General features: G+C 53.3%; 3 protein-coding genes across 3 annotated transcripts in view; 1 reads left to right on the top strand and 2 right to left on the bottom strand.

Annotated features, from left to right (window-relative positions):
• Positions 1 to 3267: 3267 nt before the first annotated feature.
• IRF2BP1 (interferon regulatory factor 2 binding protein 1) lies at positions 3268 to 7212 on the bottom strand. Its single transcript, XM_053266753.1, has 3 exons — positions 6762 to 7212; positions 5527 to 5661; positions 3268 to 5385 (listed from the first exon to the last, which is right to left on the bottom strand). The coding sequence occupies exon 3, from the start codon at positions 5291 to 5293 to the stop codon at positions 3491 to 3493; it is 1803 nt and encodes a 600-aa protein (XP_053122728.1). The 5' UTR covers positions 5294 to 5385; positions 5527 to 5661; positions 6762 to 7212; the 3' UTR covers positions 3268 to 3490.
• Positions 7213 to 7363: 151 nt separating this feature from the next.
• NOVA2 (NOVA alternative splicing regulator 2) overlaps positions 7364 to 18822 on the top strand; it is a 51656-nt gene continuing 40197 nt past the window's right edge. The window contains exon 1 of the mRNA XM_053266756.1: positions 7364 to 7456. Within this exon, the coding sequence (XP_053122731.1) occupies positions 7435 to 7456 (22 nt within the window). The 5' untranslated portion in view covers positions 7364 to 7434. The remainder of the gene's footprint in view (positions 7457 to 18822) is intronic.
• Positions 10091 to 14728, bottom strand: MYPOP (Myb related transcription factor, partner of profilin). The gene is made up of 2 exons (XM_053266758.1): positions 13810 to 14728; positions 10091 to 11571 (listed from the first exon to the last, which is right to left on the bottom strand). The coding sequence occupies exons 1-2, from the start codon at positions 14312 to 14314 to the stop codon at positions 10901 to 10903; spliced, it is 1176 nt and encodes a 391-aa protein (XP_053122733.1). The 5' UTR covers positions 14315 to 14728; the 3' UTR covers positions 10091 to 10900.

Genomic DNA, 18822 nt, shown 5'->3' with positions numbered 1-18822 from the left:
TCCCTGGACAGAACTAGTCTTTATAAAGCTAGACAGTTATTCCAATACTCCGCCCGCTGGCCAGCAACTTACCTGGCCTCATGGCAAGCATTGGGTTCCAGGCTGCCTCTGCCACCTGGTGGAGGAGAGGAGCCTGGCAAGGCAGATGTGGGGACAGAGACAGGTAAACCCAGCGTCCCGGGGCACTTCCAGGTGGCATGTTCAGTCTGGGTTGCCACACTTAGTTCACACTCTTCACACTCCGTTTACACAGCGTCCTCATCCATCTGTTGTCCACCTGTATCTTCCCCCTACTTAAATTGCATGCTCCCCCTACTTAACCCCACCCCCCCATCAGCAGAGAAAAGCCAACTTTTTCAGATCAGCAGAACCACAGCACAATGACTGCACAGGTGGACTGTCAGAACAAGAGTTGTCTTTTGTTTTTGAAAAGCACATGCCCAGGCACAACAGGGGTAAACAGGGAAGGGCTCATCCACTGTGTGCCAAAAGTAGGCAACATCTGTTGCAGTGTGGAAGAAAGGTTACCATTCTGCAGGTGACTGCACGTGGAAAAGCAGCCACTGGCCGGCAGGGCAGGGAGCAGATGTGCAAGCACCTTGCAGAGCTGGCTCCGGAGGGTAGCCAAGCCAGGCAGCAAGGATGGCAAAGAGCACACCACCCCAACTCTTGGCACCCAATAACTGGGCCCCCACCTGCCCCGCTCCATTGCCCTTGCTACTATCACGTATCAGCAGGAGCTATTCACTCCACACTGTTGTAGGCCTCTACTTCCAGGCTGGGTTTTTAAAGTCTACACTTGGAATGGAAACTCTTTGGGGCAGGGATCTGTCTTTCTGCTTATGCTAGTCTGCTCTTCAACAATCCCTTTCCTTTTCCATGCTCGTATCAATCAATTGTATTACAGCCATAGGCCATACAAAAGACATAAAAAAGCATTAAAACAAAATATCCATGCTAGTAGCCTCCAGCCAAGAAAGTGGCTGCTTAGTGTGGGAAATCCAGCCCCTCTGCTCAACTCACTGTCCTCCTTAAGGTCATCTAGTCACAACTCGACCTATACAAGAAGTAAGCATTTATCTTCCATGCGGTTATGGTGTCCTTTCTCTGAGGCAACTTTTATTTGCCTCCGAGAACTTGGGAATGTTTGTGAAAATTCTATTCCATCACAGAGAGCGAAGTGGGTAGACCTAGAAATCCCACAAAGCTCACCTTGGGCCAGTCACGATCTCTTAGCCTGAACTAACTTACAGGGTCACTGAGAGGATAAAATGGAGGGGAGGGCAAAGCAGGGGATGAAAATGTAGAGCCGAGTCCATGGATCACAACCAGCTCAGCAAATCGGAATCAAGAGATTTTGCTGCCATGAGCAAAAGAGAGTGCAATACAATGAGAGAAAAATAGTAAATGGAAAAAGATAATCAAGTTTATTGACAGAGACGAGTAAAAGAAATACAAAAACAATTTGACATTCTCTCTCTCTCCCCTCCCCCTTAAATGTGGGAATCTGAACTGCCCCCATCACCCTCCCTCTGCCCCTCCCCTCATCGCCACACAAAACACACAAGGCAGAGCAAACTGCCAATCAGTGAGTGAAACAGATGCGGAACCATACAAGGTGGACATTATGGTGAGGGGCAGGCTGCAGTTTATCCACCTGCACCCCTACATCACATCACAGTGGGTGCTAGCCTCCCCTGGCCCTTACTGATTTATGGCCACCCTCCTTGTCCAGGGGATAAACACGGATTATTCATCCCACCCCACCCCTCCCATACACACCAAAAAAAATATTAAAAATTAAAATTAAAATTCAGGCCAGCTAGTGATCTGTTCAGAAGATTTACCCTCAGTGTTGTTGTTTTTTTTAAAGCAATAATCTAACTTCAGCTGGGGTTCTACCTTTTGCTGTATAAAGGACCCGTCCCAAGCTATGAAGGCAGTCTTTGATGGAAAATGGCAGCGTTTGGAATAGAAAAGGGTTCGTGTTCCCGGTAGAACATGTACATGTGTGCCCAGCCTGATCCTATGCAAATTTACCCAGATGTAATGCCTGTGAAGTTCACTGGGACTTTTATGCACGCATGTACGTCACATAAGATTGAAAATTTGTGATGGGCCACTGGGCACAAGGACACAATCCACCAGGAAGGACGCAATCCACCAGGAAGTTCTCCCATGCAAGGCCCCCTTCCCACCCCACTACCCGAAGTGGCTTGTGCAGGAGAATTTCCTGGCGGATTGTGACTGCATTAACTACATCCCTCAACCAAGCTGCCCACCCACACTTTCCTTTAATCTTGTCAACTCTCCCCCTCCCCCCGCCCCATTCAATTTGGTAATTTTCTTCTCTTTTTTTGGTGTGCATGATTAGTCTTTTGGTATGGAAAATTGCCCCTCCCCCCCACAAATCTATGCAAGAGGCACTTTCCCCACCCCCCACCCCTGTGCACCCCACATCCCCTCCTTTTCTGGATCTTCTGCCTGCTCTATGATTCTCACACTATCCGCCTGTCTCCCTTTCCGCCCAGTAAATGCTTGGAAACAGCATCCAAATTAGTTGATCATAGAACTCCAGCAAGGGGTGGGGGCCAGGTGGGCAGGGGGCCTGACTCGGGACATGATTACAGAGCGCTCTGCAAGTACAACCTACAGGGGTTATTCAAGAGAACTACATGGAGCCAGAGCAGTCTACCTCTAAAGAGCAGGCTTTGGTGAGAAGAGCTGCCGCCTTCATGCCCTGCTTGTGAGCTTCTTCAGAGGTTTCTTATCTGGTGCACTAGCCAGACCCTGGGTCTCATCCAGCCAGGCAATTCTTACGTTCCTGAGAGGTGGAGAAAATGAGGATACATACGCTTGTTTGCGAGGGTGGGAAATGCTGTTTCTGCCCTCTAGAGCGCCCTGGTCCCAATCCTGCCTCAGCTAATCATAGCACATCCTCGCCAGGCACCTGAAATGATTCAAGTTGGTTCAGTTCTCAGCCTGGCCCCCCACACGTGAAGCGCCTTCATGGAACGTTTGCCGTTTGGCCCTCCGTGGACTGCCCTGAACTCACTTCTGCCTCCCAGTGGCTTGGGCAGTCCCTGAAAAGCAATAGTTGCTAACAACCGGAGTCCAACTGCAGTGCGATCCACCCTGCCCCTCTCTCCCCACCCCCCACCCCAATTCCACCCCCGCCCAACGCTCCTGCCCTCCCCTTAAGAATCTCCCTTCCCCTTATGCTACTGGGTAGCACACATGGTTTCCCACCCCTCCCTCCCACGCCCCCGTAGTAGGTTACGTAGATGTGGCTTCATATATAAGCTGGCTATGGAAATATTATTTAAAAAATAGATTTATATACAGTGCCCCAGTCCACAGCAGGTTCAAGAGGGCGTCGGGTGGGGAATAAGTTACTAATTCCAGTCACTGCCACAGCAGAGGGGAGAAGGGTGAGGGGCAGATGGGCACCCCCTGTTACGACGTCCCGGATCTGGGCTGCTCCCCCTTCTCATGGGTCGCGCTCCTTTTTTACTTTCACGTCTCCGGCTAAGATGGTGGCGATCTCGCCCTGCATGAAGGCCCAGGGGACATTGGACCCCACGAGGGGACATTTCTCACCGCTGGGGCAATAGACCTCTCCAGCTGCTCCTTGGGCTTTAATGAAATCCCGGGAACAAGGGAAACAGAACTTGTGCCCGGGCACCGAAGGGCACTGGACAAAGTGGGTATCCTCCAGCCGCTCGTGGCAGATGGTGCAGCAGAGCGGGGCACTGCTGGCACCTCCTGAGGAGTCGGGGACGCTCTGCGTGCCGCTGGGCTCCATGCCTCCAGACGAGTGGGCCCCAGAGGAGGAAGAGGAGGAGGAGGAGGAGGTGGTGGTGGCGGCGGCGGCTTGGCCCGGCTCACCATTGCGAGGCACCAGCCGGTGTTGCCCTGAGGCGGCAGGCGACGCTGGACTGGCGCTGTTTTGTCGGGCAGTGGTGGAGTGGACCGGGTTGACCTCCTTGTTCCCCAGCGTATCAGCCACGTTCTTGAGAGCAGTGATGGGAGAGGGGTCATTTCTCAGGGAGCCCTCAGGCAAGGGCCCTTGGCCTGCAGTGCCTGGCAAGTGGGCCATGCCTGATGGGTAGATGCCGCCAGATCCTTGGGGCAGCCAGTGCTGCCTCTGCTGTTGTTCCTCGCCGGTCAGTTTGCCTGTCACTTCGCCCTCTGGCTCAGGGGAGGCCTTGCGTCTCCGCATGACAGCCCGGGGTGGAGGCACAGACCGCAGCAGGAGGCTGGGCGGCATGGCACAATTGCTGTCTAGGAACTGCTGAGGCAGGGCATCTGGTGCCGGGGACTCTCTAAAGAAGCGCACGCCTTCGGTGAAGAGTTCCCCAAGGAGGCGCCAGTCGCCAGAGCCATGGCGTTTCTCATACTCCAGGTATTTGTAACCGGACGAGATGACTTTGCCAGGGTCCTTGAGGCAGTCCTGGAACATCTGCTTGGCCACACCCAACACGCCGGCGTAGACGTTGCCGGAACCGCACGGGTATTCGGTGAAGAGCTTCAGTTCGTATTCGTAGCCAGGCCGGGGGGCCGCGTCGAAGGCAAAAATCCGCCCAACCAGCGTGTGGTCCTTCTTGAAGCGCACGTTGAAGGGGGCGCAGCCGTAGAGTGCCAGCAGCTGCTCGCGCACGGGCTTGGGCTTGCTGTGCCACTCCTCGCTGCGCCCGCGCATGGCCTCATTCAGCTCAGCCAGGCACTCGGCGTTGCGCTGCCTCTCCTTCTCGTAATCCCCGTAGGCTGCCCGGGGCGGCTTCCCCAGCTCCCCCAGAATGGGCGACGCCATGGCCAGGGACCCGGGGCGACCCCCCAGGCCAGACACGGCGGCCAACAGGCCCTGGGGGCCTCCCATCAGCCCCTGCGGCACCAGGCTGGGCGGCACAGGTCCGACGAGCGCCCGCCGGGTGGTGGGGCTCTGCCGGCTGCCCTCACCTTCGTCAGTGGCACGTGCCAGGCCGTTGGGCAAGCGTGGGCTGAGGGTGTAGTCGCCGGAGAGGCGGCCTCGCTCGTATCGCTCCAGAGCGGCTGCCCCGCCGTCCTTGGCATGCTTGACGCCTTGAGGCCCCGGGGAGCGTCCCTCTTGCATGACGTGGTTCCTCTTGAGCTGCCTGGCCGTCTCGATGAGGAATTCGATGCGGTCTGCCCCTTCGAAATTGACGCAGCCCCTGCACACGGCCTCGCTGAAGTCCCAGATCATGGCCCAGGGCATCTTGGGCAGGTCACACAAGTAGCACCATTGTCTGCGGGACGTCTGCGCCGAAGACATCTTGGCGTCCGTCTGTCTGTCTGTCTGTCTGCCTGCCCGTCTGTCTCCTAGTGTGCCCCCTGGATGGCTGCGGGAGGAGGCCTTGTTTACACCTGTGGAGCCAGGAAGGGGTGCAAAAGCAGCCCGAGGGGGGGGATTTAAAGCGGGGGAGGAGGAGGAGAGGAGGAGGAGGGAAAGAAAAACAAGGGGGGGAAATTTCCCTCTCGCCTGCCCTCTTACATGGAGAAACTTACATAACTCCGCTACAAGGCCTGCTGGGAGATGTAGTCCTCTAGGCTGGCGGGGAAAAGTCTTAAAGGGAACTGATGCCCTGCGGTGGCGTCCTGCTGGAAGGCCCTTAACTTTAACAGGGAAGACTCCTGTAGCCTCTAAAGACAAGCATGCATATTTGTTGCAGAGGCAAGCTGTGCAAAGTAGATCATTGCTAACTTGTTGCAAAAATTTATTGTAAAAACCCAACTTTGCAAAGGCCAGCTTCTTGACTTGCAGTAACTTCACTGCAATAAACTAAACTATTTATTGCAAAACACACACACACCCCTTTGTAAGAGCTCACTACTTTGCTGCAACAAGTTTATTGCATCAAAACTACTGCTAAATTATTGCAGTTGTTTATTGCAAAACAAACTTTGCAAAGACCAGTTTAGAGCAACCAATTTGTTGCAATAAATTCTTGCTCGATAATTATTACGTGCAAAAAACTTTGCAAAGGCTCACTACATTATTATAACAAACGTGTTGCAGTAAACTAATTCTAAATTATTTCTTCCCAAGAAAATGAAATGCACAGACTATTCCAAAGTATAGCTAATGTGATTTGCAACTAGTTTATAGCAATAAATTCGTCTCTTATTTAAAGGAGCAATTCTTCATTTAAATTGCCCATTGAGATCCAGGATCTGAAATAATTTCAACAATAGCTTTTAGTGGGTCTTTCTCCAGCAAGAAGTCCCATATACATGCCTACAACTCTGCTCCATAAAACTAAACAGAGTAACTAGATCGTGTCATCCAGACAGTTAGTCATGGCTAAGCACTACCTAATTCCATGATACAAGTTAGTCATAATTAACTTAAGTCCCATTCATTTCAATGAGATTTATCACTTAGTCTCAATCTGCCCAGTCTACAGACTGGGCCACAGTCACCAGCTGCAGATCATCATCACATAATTCTTTTTCAGGAGGAAGTCCCACAGAACATAATGACATAGGACAAACTGGGTCCAAACGGGTTTGGCAGCCTTGATTGAACCAACTGGACAGGCAATATAGGTTAGCAAGATTTCAGGCTGCGCAGAATTATTCCTTAGGTAGAAAACCCAGAAGACAGAGAGACTCACCCACATGCTACCCTCCACAAAATTCACACACACACAAAGATCCACAGAGAGAGCCAGAGGGCAGATATGTTTAAAAATGTGGGGAGGGGAAAGAGGTACAATGGGACTACCTCCATCCTTACACACCTGTTTGGCAAACTCTTCTTGTGCAGAGTTCTTGCAGCCATTACAACCCCATGCGATGACGGCCCCTCTCCCCAAGTAGAACAGGGCATAGACCAAATTCCATAAAGCCTCCCCTGCCCTCTGGAGCTAAAGATATAGTACTGAATGACTATTTTTAAAGGCAGCATCCAAGGCCGCCTTGCAGCGACCACTGGCTGTCTGCAACCACTAAACTATCTCCCTCCCTCTTTTCTCCCACCTGGAAGCAGAAATCGAATCCAGCACTGCCCCAGCTTTGCCCACTCCTAAAGCAGTCAGTTCCCAACTTCTGCATACATCCCAGATATTCCGATTCTCACATTCTGAAATCAGAGCCCAGGGATCCTAGCTGCCCCCACCCAGTTTGGAATTTTTTCTTAATTTCTTCCAGTGGGGGGAAGATCAGTTAACCCTAAAGGGTTAATCCAGTTTCTTAGCGTCAAAGGATAGGAACTACACTTCCCGTGTTGCCGAGCGCTGCCAAAGCCCGGATGCTCTGGCGTATTTCCTGCTCCTCGCCTCCGTTTCCCTCCCCCCCCCTTCCAGCCCCCGCCCAACGGGCCATAGTTCTACTCTAGGCTGGGGACGTAACAAGGGGATTGTTGACGTACGGAGCGGGTTAAAAACCTAGACTGCTGCAAGGCTCCTAGTCCAGATGGGAGTCTATCCCTGTACAAGTAAGCATTTCATTCTCTTATAGCCCCATCCAGACCCCCACCTCCACCTGAAACTCCTCTTAGTATTGTTGCGTGGTGTAGTGGTGAGAGTGCTGGACTAGGACCGGGGAGACCCGAGTTCAAATCCCCATTCAGCCATAAAACTAGCTGGGTGACTCTGGACTCTCTCTCAGCCCTAACCTACTTCACAGGGTTGTTGTGAAAGAGAAACTCAAGTATGTAGTACACCGCTCTGGGCTCCTTGGAGGAAGAGCGGGAGATAAATGTAAATAATAATAATGTGGTCGCTAAGAGCCGACACCGACTTGACGGCACTTAATCAATTGATATCCAGCCGCCTAGAGACCCCGGTGATGGGCATGTTGCAAAACAGCACCAATTACAGATGGAGGAAAAGATCTTTTTGGGAGAGGCAGATCTTTGTACACTCCTTTTGAATGTGCAAACTGCATTTTCCCTGTGAACTGTGCAGATTGCAAGCAGGCTCTTCCCAGTTATAAGCTTAGCAGCCCATGTGGCAATTTGAAAAACTAAACATGTTTCAGCCCCAAGAAAAGATGGCAGTGGATGTGTTTGCAACACAGGCGTTCCAAGTATAAGGATGCACATGAAAGGTACTTTGGGAAGCCATAGAAGACTTGATGCTTGAGAGAATGAGAACCTGCATCAAGAAGCAGAGGTCCTTGGGAACTCCTTGCCACTCAGTCCCAAAAGTGATGCAATGTACTAAACTATCAGGTGACTTTCAAAAATGAGCCTTCTGACATTGTGGCTAAGGATGATGGAAGTTGTAGCCCAACAATATCTGGGACCTCTAGTTTGAGTATTCCCATCCCTAGTAGTTCCTAGTAGTTCCCATCCCTGAGAGCCAGCGTGGTGAAGTGGTTAGAGTGCTGGACTAGGACCGGGGAGACCCGAGTTCAAATCCCCATTCAGCCATGAAACTAACTGGGTGACTCTGAGCCAGTCACTTCTCTCAGCCTAACCTACTTCACAGGGTTGTTGTGAAAGAGAAACTCAAGTATGTAGTACACTGCTCTGGGCTCCTTGGAGGAAGAGCGGGATATAAATGTAATAATAATAATAATAAAATAATAATAATAGTCTGTCTCTCCAGAGCTAAGCAGAATACACAAGCCCCTTGTAAGGCAAGAGTATAGTGGTTAGAGCATCTGCCTGCTTCCACAGATTGTAAACTCCTCAGGGCAGGGGCCTTATTTGCATATGTTACTCTGTAAAGCACTACATATGTACACCACAAATGTTTATTTGTAATCTGATTACAAAGAGAGACAGTGCGAGAGAGGAATCAGCTCTCTGGCCTTATGAAATCTCTGTGAAACTTCAAGAAGCTGAAAGGGAAGTATGTGTTTCCTTTCTAGGGAGCCTTCAGTGTTTTGAGCTGATGCAGAAGCTTCAGGTCCTCTTTGGTCTTTTCCTGGGGAGGTCTTGGGTTTCCTGTGTGTGGGCCAGCCCTGAATTACAGAGATATTAGCAGGGCACATGATGCTCTCTGAGCCTCAGAGCAGCTTTGGACATGATAGAGGAAGTGGAACCAGGAAGCAGCACAAACGTTTTGATCTTGTCACATTTGGCAGGGAACGTTTTACATCCCACCCCCCAGGAAACTGCCCAAACTCTCAATGTTGGGACAGTTTCCCCAGTTATTCCAGTGAGTAGTATGGAAGGGCGGTATATAAATCAAATAAACAAACAAACAAACAAACAAACAAACAAACAAACAAACTAGTATGGGCTGTTGGAATTGCCCATAGGCGAGTGTGGTGAGGAGGGGACCACATTTTGCCCACCACACAGCTGAGAATACATAATCTAGCTGTCAGCTGAAGCATTCCGTGTAACCAAAAGTATATATTATAAAGACTGGACAATTTAAAAAACAAAAATGCCATGTGGGTTGGTGGACAGAGCTCTGAATGTGTGCTGGAAAGATCCAAGTCTTAGCACAGGGGTTCTCAACCTTGGGTCGCCAGCTGCTGCAGCTGGGGATGATGGGAGTTGTAGTCCAACATCTGGGGACCCACGTCTGAGGACCCTCTCTTTGTGTGACTCTTGTCTGTGTAATGGAAGTAACAGAGGCAAAGCACATAGCACAAATTACTTTGCAAACTGTTTGGGGGGAAATGCTTTCCAAGCCAGGGGAAGGCAGATGGCAATCAAGTGGTAGATCTCGGCAAGGGTTTTGGACTCCCAATTGTTTAAACAGGAACAGCAAAAAGGATGAGGGTGTTCCCTCCCAACACCCAATTAGACCGTTAAGATGAAGAACATTTTGAGGGGTGAGGTGGGGGAGATCAGAACTGGATGTTTGTATGCAAGACCTGTCAGCTCAGTTCTGGCCCTGAAAACCATTCCCAGGGCTAAGTGGGAGCTGGGAGGCACCACCCACTTATTTTATTCGATGTGTGTGCCAGTCCTGCCTGAGCCTAGCTTTTGGCTCAGGATCCTGCAGGCCTGAAGTTGGTCTGCCCCTGTTCTGAGCTTTCAAAAACAGAATCAGTATCTTTCTTAAGTGGGAAACCGCCCCCGCCCCACTGCTTTCCCGTACAAGGCCATATTTCTGCCCCTCCCAACACAGCCGGCCAAAGAAGGTGCCACAAACACTAGTGGAGATCTAGTATGAAAATAGTTTATTGAGTTTCAATCGGGACGGGGTTTCGAGGAGTCCAGGCCATCCCTGGGTTGTTTCGGCGAGAGTCATCCGAGGCAGCAGTGGCCACCTGTGTGGGTCCTCTGGCAGCAGTGGGGCAATTACTGCTGCCCCTCTGTGTGTGGCTGCCAGGAGCTGCTACTGAACTGAGCAGGCGCTGGACGGGGCCAGGACAGAGCAAAAGAGCAAGTATTTGAGGGCATCTGTATGGGACTGGAAGTCGACCCAGTTACCCCATGCTCCCCAGGATCCAGTGTGGATGGGTGGAGGAGGTGTGATGGGATGGAAAGGGGGGTACTGCCAGAACTAGGGGTGTGTGGGGGTGGTGTGCCTGTCCGTTTGCATTGCCTCTTCTCTCTCTGGCTCCTCACTGAGCTTTTCCAGCTGGCTTTCAGCCCTCCATTCAACGCGTGCCTGCACAGCATGGGATCCGCCAAGCCAGACCCAGCCCTCCAGCCACAGCTGGGGGTCTGGCTAGGACTGCAGAAACAAGGGTGGGTTTTCCGCCCCGCAGCAGCCCAAAGCACATGGTTTGTGGGCTGCATTTGGCTCGGTAGCTGTGCAGGCCTGAAGACCCATTGTAGCAGCAGGTGTCAATGGGACTGTGCACTGTGCAGGGTACAATCTTGCATTCTCCATGGGGTGGCGCTGGGGCTCTTGGTTATGGGGTGAGCAGGTAGAAAGTCATTAAGACCCTGCCCCCTCCCCCCCCCGCCAAGGTGTGCACTTCCCCTTTCTTTCCACAGGGGGCAGCAGCAGGCCTTCCGAAGCACTCATGCGTTCTTCCAGCGCCCCTTGCGTTTCCGAGTGGGGATACCTTTCCTCCGCTTCTGGGGCGGGAGAACTTGGCTGGAGGCCTGCCCAGATTCGAACACAGGCCTGCTCTCCTCCTGCGGAGGCCTCTCCTCGGCCCCTCCCTGTTCCAGGGACGGCTCCACCTTAGCGGCAAAGGTGTTGCTGGGGGGCGGGGTCTCTGCAGAAGGGGCTGCCACTGGGGCTTCCCCCTCTTGATGCAAAGGGGCGTCTGGTGGAGCCGGCAGCAACGGCAACAGAGCTGCCACCACGCCAGTCAGCCGCTCAAGGCTTTGCCGCAGGGTGTAGGTCAGCTCGCGGATGGCTTCGGCCGTCTCCCTCTGGGCCTGCAGGAAATCCAGAGGGGGCTCCATGGGTGGGTCTAGGCGGGGCCGCCGGCGCCGGAGTGGCGGGGAGGTGCAGGGGCATGGGGTGCCCAGTTGCTCCATGGGGGAGTGTTCGGCCTGCGGCCTGCAGCCTAAGCTGGCCGGAGACGGAGCCAGCTGGACGATCTGCAGCGAAGTGGGCTGGGCGGGAGGGGGCGCCGGTGAGTCGCGTTCCTTGGGCCGCAGCAACCCGCCGTCCAGACCGCAGCAAGAAGCTCGGGCAGAAGTCTCTGGGCTGCAGGAGCTGTGGCCTCTGGCAGGCAGATCTGCAGAGAGGGGGAAAGGAGATGGGTGGTGATGCTGGAACTCAGAACTATTTGCCAGAGCGACTGTCCCTTCTTGCCCCGATCCGTCCTTCAAGTGCAGCCCGTAGGCCAAGCTACTGAGCAGTAGTTCTCCAGCTCATTCTTCCTGGGGGCACTATTGGGGAGAAACAGGAAGTGGTCCCGCCCTTCCTGACCTCTTTGGATGCCAGTTTTCCAAGCACAGTTTTCTCTTACTAGTACTACTATAATATTTATATACTACTCATCAACCAAAGTTCTCAAAGCGGTTTACACAGAAGAATAAATAATACATCAAGAAGATGGGTCCCCTGTCCCCAAAGGACTCACTATCTAAAAAGAAACATAAGGCACATACCAGCAACAGCCACTGGAGGGATGCTGTGCTGGGGCTGGAGAGGACCAGTTGCTCTCCCCCTGCTAAATATAAGAGAATCGCCACTTTGGAAGATGCCTCTTTGCTTAGTTAGCAGGAGTGGCTTAGTTTTTACGTGGGGGCATATTCAAATGTCCAGCCCCCACATAGAGTCTGAATAAAGCGGTCCAGGTAGGACTGTACCATGTACTCTTCCTGCTCACTGAACAGGTTCTGTGCCTCTGCCTCATCTCCTTCCTCCCAGTTTCTGTTCATCTCACACCTTTTCTCTGCTGCTTGTGGGGTGGGAGCCAGCTGCTGTCTCAGTGTACAAGAGGGTGTGAGCTGTGTGAGCAATTTATTTCTAAAAGGATGAGAGGCACTGAGGAGTCGGAGCCTCTCTTTTAAGCTGGAAATCTCTAATTCTCTGTGTTTATTGGGTGAGTTGGTGGCCATTGAGGGTTACTCATCAGTGGGCTGGCCAACCCGAGGCTCTACAGACGATGTTGGGCTACAACTCCCATCATCCCCTGTTGCAATACACTGTGGTGGGATGATGGGAGTTGTAGTCCAAGAGCAGCCCGAGAGCCTCATGGTGCCTCCTGTCCAGTGTATGCACAGATACTGCTTTTTCTTGAATATTACTTTGTTTATTGGAAACAGGTTCCAGAGACAAGCACTACCAAGCCAGATTAAGCCGTGGAGGGGGACATCCTTAAATCTTGGCCTCATTAGCTGTGCCTCCTTTCTTGACTGTGCCACAGAGGCAAACTCATTGGGGAGGACAAGAGTCACATCACAAGCCAGCTTCTAGAAGGTAGGGAGTGGTAGCCACTCCACCAGCCTGCACCCTCTTCTGAACGCATGTTACACCAATGTGCCTCCTTATCATTTATTTGGGCCCAGGCACAAGAATCCAGAGTGTGGGTGGTGATGTGGGGGAATTGGCCCCCAAAGGGCTGAGTGCCAAAGCTCATTCTCTGAGTTGCATCTAAGCATGGGCAGAGAGCCTGTCCCGTACCACCAAGTGACTTTGAGACGACCAGCCCTTTTGGAATCAGCAGGTGGGGTTGCAGCAGAGATCAAAGCTTCCAGGATACTGGAAGAGCCAGTGCATGAAAGCCAAAATACATAGGAGAGGAAAGGGTTGGGGGGAGAAGATGAGGGACAGCCCCCCCCCCAGACCATTGCCCATAAGACCAGGCTTCACTCTGCAGGGTGGGATTTGGGTGTCTGTTAGTCCCTCTGCTAAAAAGAGCCCGTTTAAATACACCACCCACCCCCAAGGCTGGTACAGTTCAAGAGACCTGCATTGACTACTGAGCAAGGTGCAGGGACCGATCCGGCTGGCTCTGTCCCCACTCCACACACACAAGCCATATTTCTTTGCATATTTCTTTAATCAGGAAGCTGCCATGGGAGCTCTTCTGATGGGGGGCGGGGGCGGGAGATCAGGCATAACCATCTATGCAGTGAACTCCCCCCTCCCCTTTCCCTCGGTCCTTCCCCCAACTAGTTTCAGCCCTAAGAGGCTGCACTGATCAAGTTTCTAGTGTCTAGAACAAGGGGGGCCGCCGGGGCCCAGGGCCCGAGCCTACCTGGGGCACCCCCGACCTGGAAGCTCTCCCCACCCATGGGAGCAACTGGTCGCAGTTATTCAGTGACAAGGGAGCACGGCACTCTGCGCGTGCCCAGAGGCACGATGTCCCTGCGCGGGGCGGGAGGTGTGAGCTCCGATCCAGTCCTCTCCCCCGTCCCCCGCTTTCAGAAACTAGGCGCTAGCGAGCACTTCCTCCTCCCCACCCTGCCAGGAGGCCAGCCCGCAGCACGGCAGGCAGCCCCTCGGCCCCCCCGGGGGGACGCACCTGTGCCGCCGTGCTCAGCCGCCAGGCGGAAGCTGTGGGCGAAGCCCGGGCCGTGCTGCAGGGCTCTGCTGCCGGGCTCTGCCCCGCCGCCGCCCATCACCACGCCGGGCCCCAGGATGGCGAAGAGGGTCTCCTCCTCGGCCGAGAAGGCCTCCTCGACGCAGCAGGCGGGGCCCCCGCTGCCACTGCCACTGCCGCCGCCGCCGCCGCCGGGCCCCCCCTGGGTGGAGTGGGGCACCCTGGCCAGCTTCTCCTTGGTGCGCCGCTTGAAGTCATTCCAGCGCTTCTGCACCTCCTGGCCGGTCCGCTTCCAGCTGGTGATGCCGTTGATCTTGGCCGCGATGCCCTCCCAGACGCGCCGCCGCTCGGCCACCGTCACCCGCCGGCTCTGGGGGCCGTACAGCTTGGCGTAGTGGGCCCGCACCTCGTGGATCAGGATCTGGTTCTCCTCGTAGGAGAAGCGCGGCTTGCGGAGGCGGGTGGTCTCCTCGCTCTCCCCGGACATGCCGCTGGGGCCGCCCTCCGCTAAGCCGGGCACCGCCGCACCCCGCACCGGGCGCTCCGGCGGCGGGCGGGCATCGCCGGGCAGGTGCCAGGCGGCGGCGGCGTCGGGGCTGCCTGCCTGGCACGGCGTGGCGGGGGCCCCGCAGGAGGAGGAGGCGGCTGCTGGCCGCGCTGCGGGCTGGCCTCCGGGGCGCCCGCCTCCGGCCGCACCTCTGCCGGGACTCTGCCCCGCCGCCCGCTCAGCTGCCCTGCTGCATGGCGATGCCTCCCTCCGGCACTCTTGCCTCCGCCGCCGCCGCCTCCACCTCGGGCATGCTCACTGCTCAGCCGCACTCCCAGCAGGCCAAGGGGCTGCCTAGGTGGTTGCCGTGGCAACCCTGGCCGGGCGCCGCCGCCGCCGCCGCCTCCTCCAGCAGTGGGCGGCGGTAGGCAGCAGGCTGGCAGGCCCCGCGTAGGCTGCGGGGCGGGGGAGGAGCCTGCCGCCGCCGCCGCCGCCAACCCTGGCTCTCGTCGCGGCCGGAGCGCTGCTCGGGCTGGCTAGGACTCCGCCGGGGCTGCTGCTGCTGCTGCTCTACCGCCACCACTTCTCCCCTCCTTCCCTCCCCACCTCCCAGCCCGGCCGCGCGCAAAAAGTGGGTCCCCTGAGAAACGCCTGGCCCGGTTGCCCAAGCGGGCTGCTGGAGTCCAAATGTGGGCTAGTTCTTCCAGGGCCGGCGCTGCTACCTTTAGGCCAACTAGGCAGCCGCCTAGGGCGCAGAGCTCGGAGGGACGCAGAGTCCCTCCAATCAATCAAAATGATTTGTGTGCCAAAATATTTTCTTTCCAGATAATCAAAAATTGAAACTGCTTTTGATTATTTAAGATAATCAGAAACGGAAACTGCATTACCTCTTCTTGCCATTTAAAATAAATGTAGCACTTTCAAGTTTTGCGCTTTTCCTTTTTTTCTTCAAAACACCTGTTTTTGAAAATCGGAGTTGAAATGTTTTTTTGCGGGGGGGGGATGCAAGTGCATGCTTGCCTAGGGCGCAAAATAGTCTGGCCCTGGCCCTGGCTAGTTTGCTTGCCCGCCATCCATCCTCACCCTGCTGGTGGCCACACGGTGCTGGTTGCCAGCCCCAGATCCCTGCGCTAACTGAGCAAAGAGGCGTCTTTTCAAAGTGGGGATTCTCTTTATTGAGCAGGGGGAGAGCAACTGGCCTTCTTTGACCCCGGCACAGCATCCCTCCAGTGGGTGTGGCTGGGGTGTACCTGACAGACTGTGAGCCCTTTGGGGACAGAGGGCCATCCTATTTGTGTATGATTTGTTTTTTCTATGTAAACCGCTTTGATGATTTTGTTGAAGAGCAGTATATAAATATCCGTAGTAGTAGTAGATGATCCAGGCTCATGCGTGTGTTGAGCTTTGATTGCAAAATGCGTGCAAAGCCTGGATCACGACATAGATGGAAGCTTATCTTTCCGAATAGACAGATAAGAGCAGAAATGAATTCAAACGTGCCAAATACAGGGGCGTAGCTAGGGAAGAGGGGTCCGTCCTTCCTTCTCTTATGTTATGCATATCGTGACGCCAATATTTGTGGCTTGAAACGCTAGGAAGAGCCTGGCTCAGCCTGCTGGATCAGACCAAAGTGGGTCCAGCTTCCTGCAGGGGCTACTCAGATGCCTCTGGGAAGCCCACCAGCAGGGCATGACAACAGTCCCTTCCTGCTCAGGAAGAATGAGTGCCCTGCTTCTGAGCCTCTTTGCTTTGCCGGGTTCTGCAGATTTCGTGCAAAACATAGATTCATTGGGCCGCTGTTGAGCTGAATGGCCAGCAGGTGGCAGGGCAAAGCCAGATCTGGACATAAACCAATGCAATGCACTCCATGGAATATTGTATTAATATGTACTGGCAATTAACTGATGGTAAAGTGTGAGTGGAGGAGAAAGCCATTTTTTCAAGGAATATCTAAAAAAAGATAATTAACTCAGCACTGCAACAATACATTGTTATTGCTGCAGTGGGTTATTTTTAATTTTGATTGCTGTTCTGTTGTCTTTTTAATTAATGTATACCATTGTGTTGTTTTTAGACTAGTAAACAGTTGAGTATGCTGTTGTCTAGGAAGGTGAGATATAAATCTGGATTTTTAAAAAAGGCCTCCTTTGCCTCATTATCTGAACACTGATTAAATACAAAATATTGTACCCAGTTTTTCATTATAGTAGTGGGGACTCTGAATGAGAGTCCTTTCTTTCTTTCTTTCTTTCTTTCTTTCTTTCTTTCTTTCTTTCTTTCTTTCTTTCTTTCTTGCAAGCAATGAGCTGGGAGTCATGAGTTCAAGTCCAGCTGCAGACACAAATTCACTGGGTGGCCACTTTTCTCAGCCTCAGTTTTCCCGATCTGCAACATGGGGATAATAAAACTGCTTTTTTTGGTAGCTTTATGAGGCTGTTAATTGCAAGGCTTTTGGAAGGCTTACTGAGATAATATATGAGGAGTGCTTGGAATGCACAGTATAAATGCTAAATATTAGGATTTTTCGAATCACTGCTTTGTAATGTTGGCTGGTATGCAGGCAGATGGGTGATGTCTCGTGTTGCAGTGCTAGTTTGCACACTAGGGGGAGCCAATCCCTCCATGTCATGGCTGTCCAGATAGAGTGCTGAATGCCCATGGCTCCACAGGGGGCACTTTTCTTCCTGACCTCTGCAATTAATTTTTCAGCATGGTGGGGTTGCTGGAAGGTGAGTGTGGGGCAGGGTGGCAAGGGATGAATGTGCATCTGTCAGGATACTGGTAGCGAAGGATGCATTTCATCACTCCCATAAGGATTCCCTTGGAAGCTGAGTTGAAGGGATCTCCCCGGGGTGTGTGTGTGTGTGTGTGTGTGTGTGTGGCAACAACTAACCTTTCCATAGCTAGGACCAGACAGCAGGGGAAGTGACCAGAGGGACCCGGGTGTCCAGGCAGGGGCTGGAGGCTTTGGAGAGTGTGTGACGGGGGGGAGGGGCCTGGGGGCTGCACAGAATCCAGATGTGTCAGCCACGGACAATAGGCAAGCAGCAAAGGACAGATGGGCCAGCTGACACAATGGCCGAGCCGTTTAGCATTCAGGAGCCGTGCTCGGCTGACTTGCCGCCTCCCTTCCCCCTGCTCTGCTATTGAGCTAGCTGAGGGCTGCCAGGATGAAAAGGCCCAGCCAAGCCCCATCTGCTCCGAGCTCTCTCTCCCCTCACCCGCCTCCAAATTCAGCCGAGAAGCCGAGTAGGTCTGAGATGGCAGTTCCCCATCTTCTCCTTCTCTGCAGTTGCTGGTGGCGATTAGCAATAAATGGGATCACGCTTTACGAATAAACAAAGTGCTGTGTTGATCTTCCTCCTCCTCCTCCTCCTCCTCCTCCCTCTTCTTCCTCCTCCTCCTCCGCCGCCGCCTCCCTCTTCTTCCTCCTCCTCCTCCTCCCTCTTCTTCCTCCTCCTCCTCCGCCTCCTCCTCCTTCTTCCTCTTCCTCCTCCTCCTCCTTCCTCTTCCTCCTCCTCCTCCCAACAACACAGAGAACCGTGTTGATGTTTCAACCCTTTTAAAGGCCAGGAGAACGGAGGCTTGGGGGTGGTGACCCCCTTTGCCCTAAGGATGGACTCAGCATCAGGCTCCTGACAAAGTAATGGTTTCAGCCCAAGTCCTGAGGTTGATGTCGCCCTTAAAAAATAGGTGGGGTGGCTTAGACTGGTGTGGAAGCCAAATCCTCTGAACTGAAATCCACTCCCTTATGCCCCCCCACAACAGTTCCCAGATGCGTGCAAGTCGGCTTCAGTTACTAACATGATCAGCCAGAGTAAAAGATAGGCCTTCTGTTCCTTCAGTAGTTAGGAGAGAGAATTTTTGTATGTGCAGTTTCTCCTGTTCTAGCTTGAAGACAAGCTGCACCTGCAGAAATTCCCCCCTTCTGTACAACTATGGAAGGCACAGGAGCCATGCTAGGAAAAAAGTTGGCAACTCTACTGCCTGTTAGGCCTTTGGACATCTCATGTTAACAGATTAAGGCCTGCATGAGAACTGTCAAAGGAGACCTTGGCTATTACAACCGAGCTTTGAATATGGAGGATCCTGTTTCTTAATCTGATTCTTCAAGGTTATAATATTCCGAGGGAGGACCTAAATGGTTGATTGTAATTGAGACTTGGGATCGTTGGCTGGCTCACTCACTGTGCTGAATGTCTGTTGCCGTTTGCAGGATCGGGGCCAGATTTTATTGCCAGCCAAGACTTTCCAGACGGCTCAGCAATCCCTTTTCAGGCTCAATTTAACAAGATGCTGAGCTCCTCAAGAAATCGGTTCATTTATTTTTGTGCTTATGTGGGAGAGAGACTGAGAATATCTAACTGCTGGATATCATCGGCTAGCAAAATGCCGGCTATGATGACAGGGTGGAGGGAGGCGGAGGGGGGGCCTGTCTTGCGAGAACCCCCTGGGAGTGGACACAAGACCCTTCTGTGGCATCCTGGTTGGTGATGGCCTGAGGTGCC

Source organism: Hemicordylus capensis, chromosome 7 (assembly GCF_027244095.1).
Source record: "Hemicordylus capensis ecotype Gifberg chromosome 7, rHemCap1.1.pri, whole genome shotgun sequence".
In the NCBI taxonomy this organism is placed as follows: Eukaryota; Metazoa; Chordata; class Lepidosauria; order Squamata; family Cordylidae; genus Hemicordylus; species Hemicordylus capensis.
The sequence above is the reverse complement of the archived record's forward strand: the minus strand, read 5'-3'. Positions and strand labels throughout refer to the sequence as shown.

Excerpts from the sequence above, each read along its gene's own strand:
- IRF2BP1 (XM_053266753.1), bottom strand. The coding sequence starts at position 5,293 with ATGTCTTCGGCGCAGACGTCCCGCAGACAATGGTGCTACTTGTGTGAC.
- MYPOP (XM_053266758.1), bottom strand. The coding sequence starts at position 14,314 with ATGTCCGGGGAGAGCGAGGAGACCACCCGCCTCCGCAAGCCGCGCTTC. Across the intron at positions 11,572-13,809 it reads GGCTGAGCACGGCGGCACAG|ATCTGCCTGCCAGAGGCCAC; the intron begins GTGCGTCCCCCC and ends CCCTCTCTGCAG.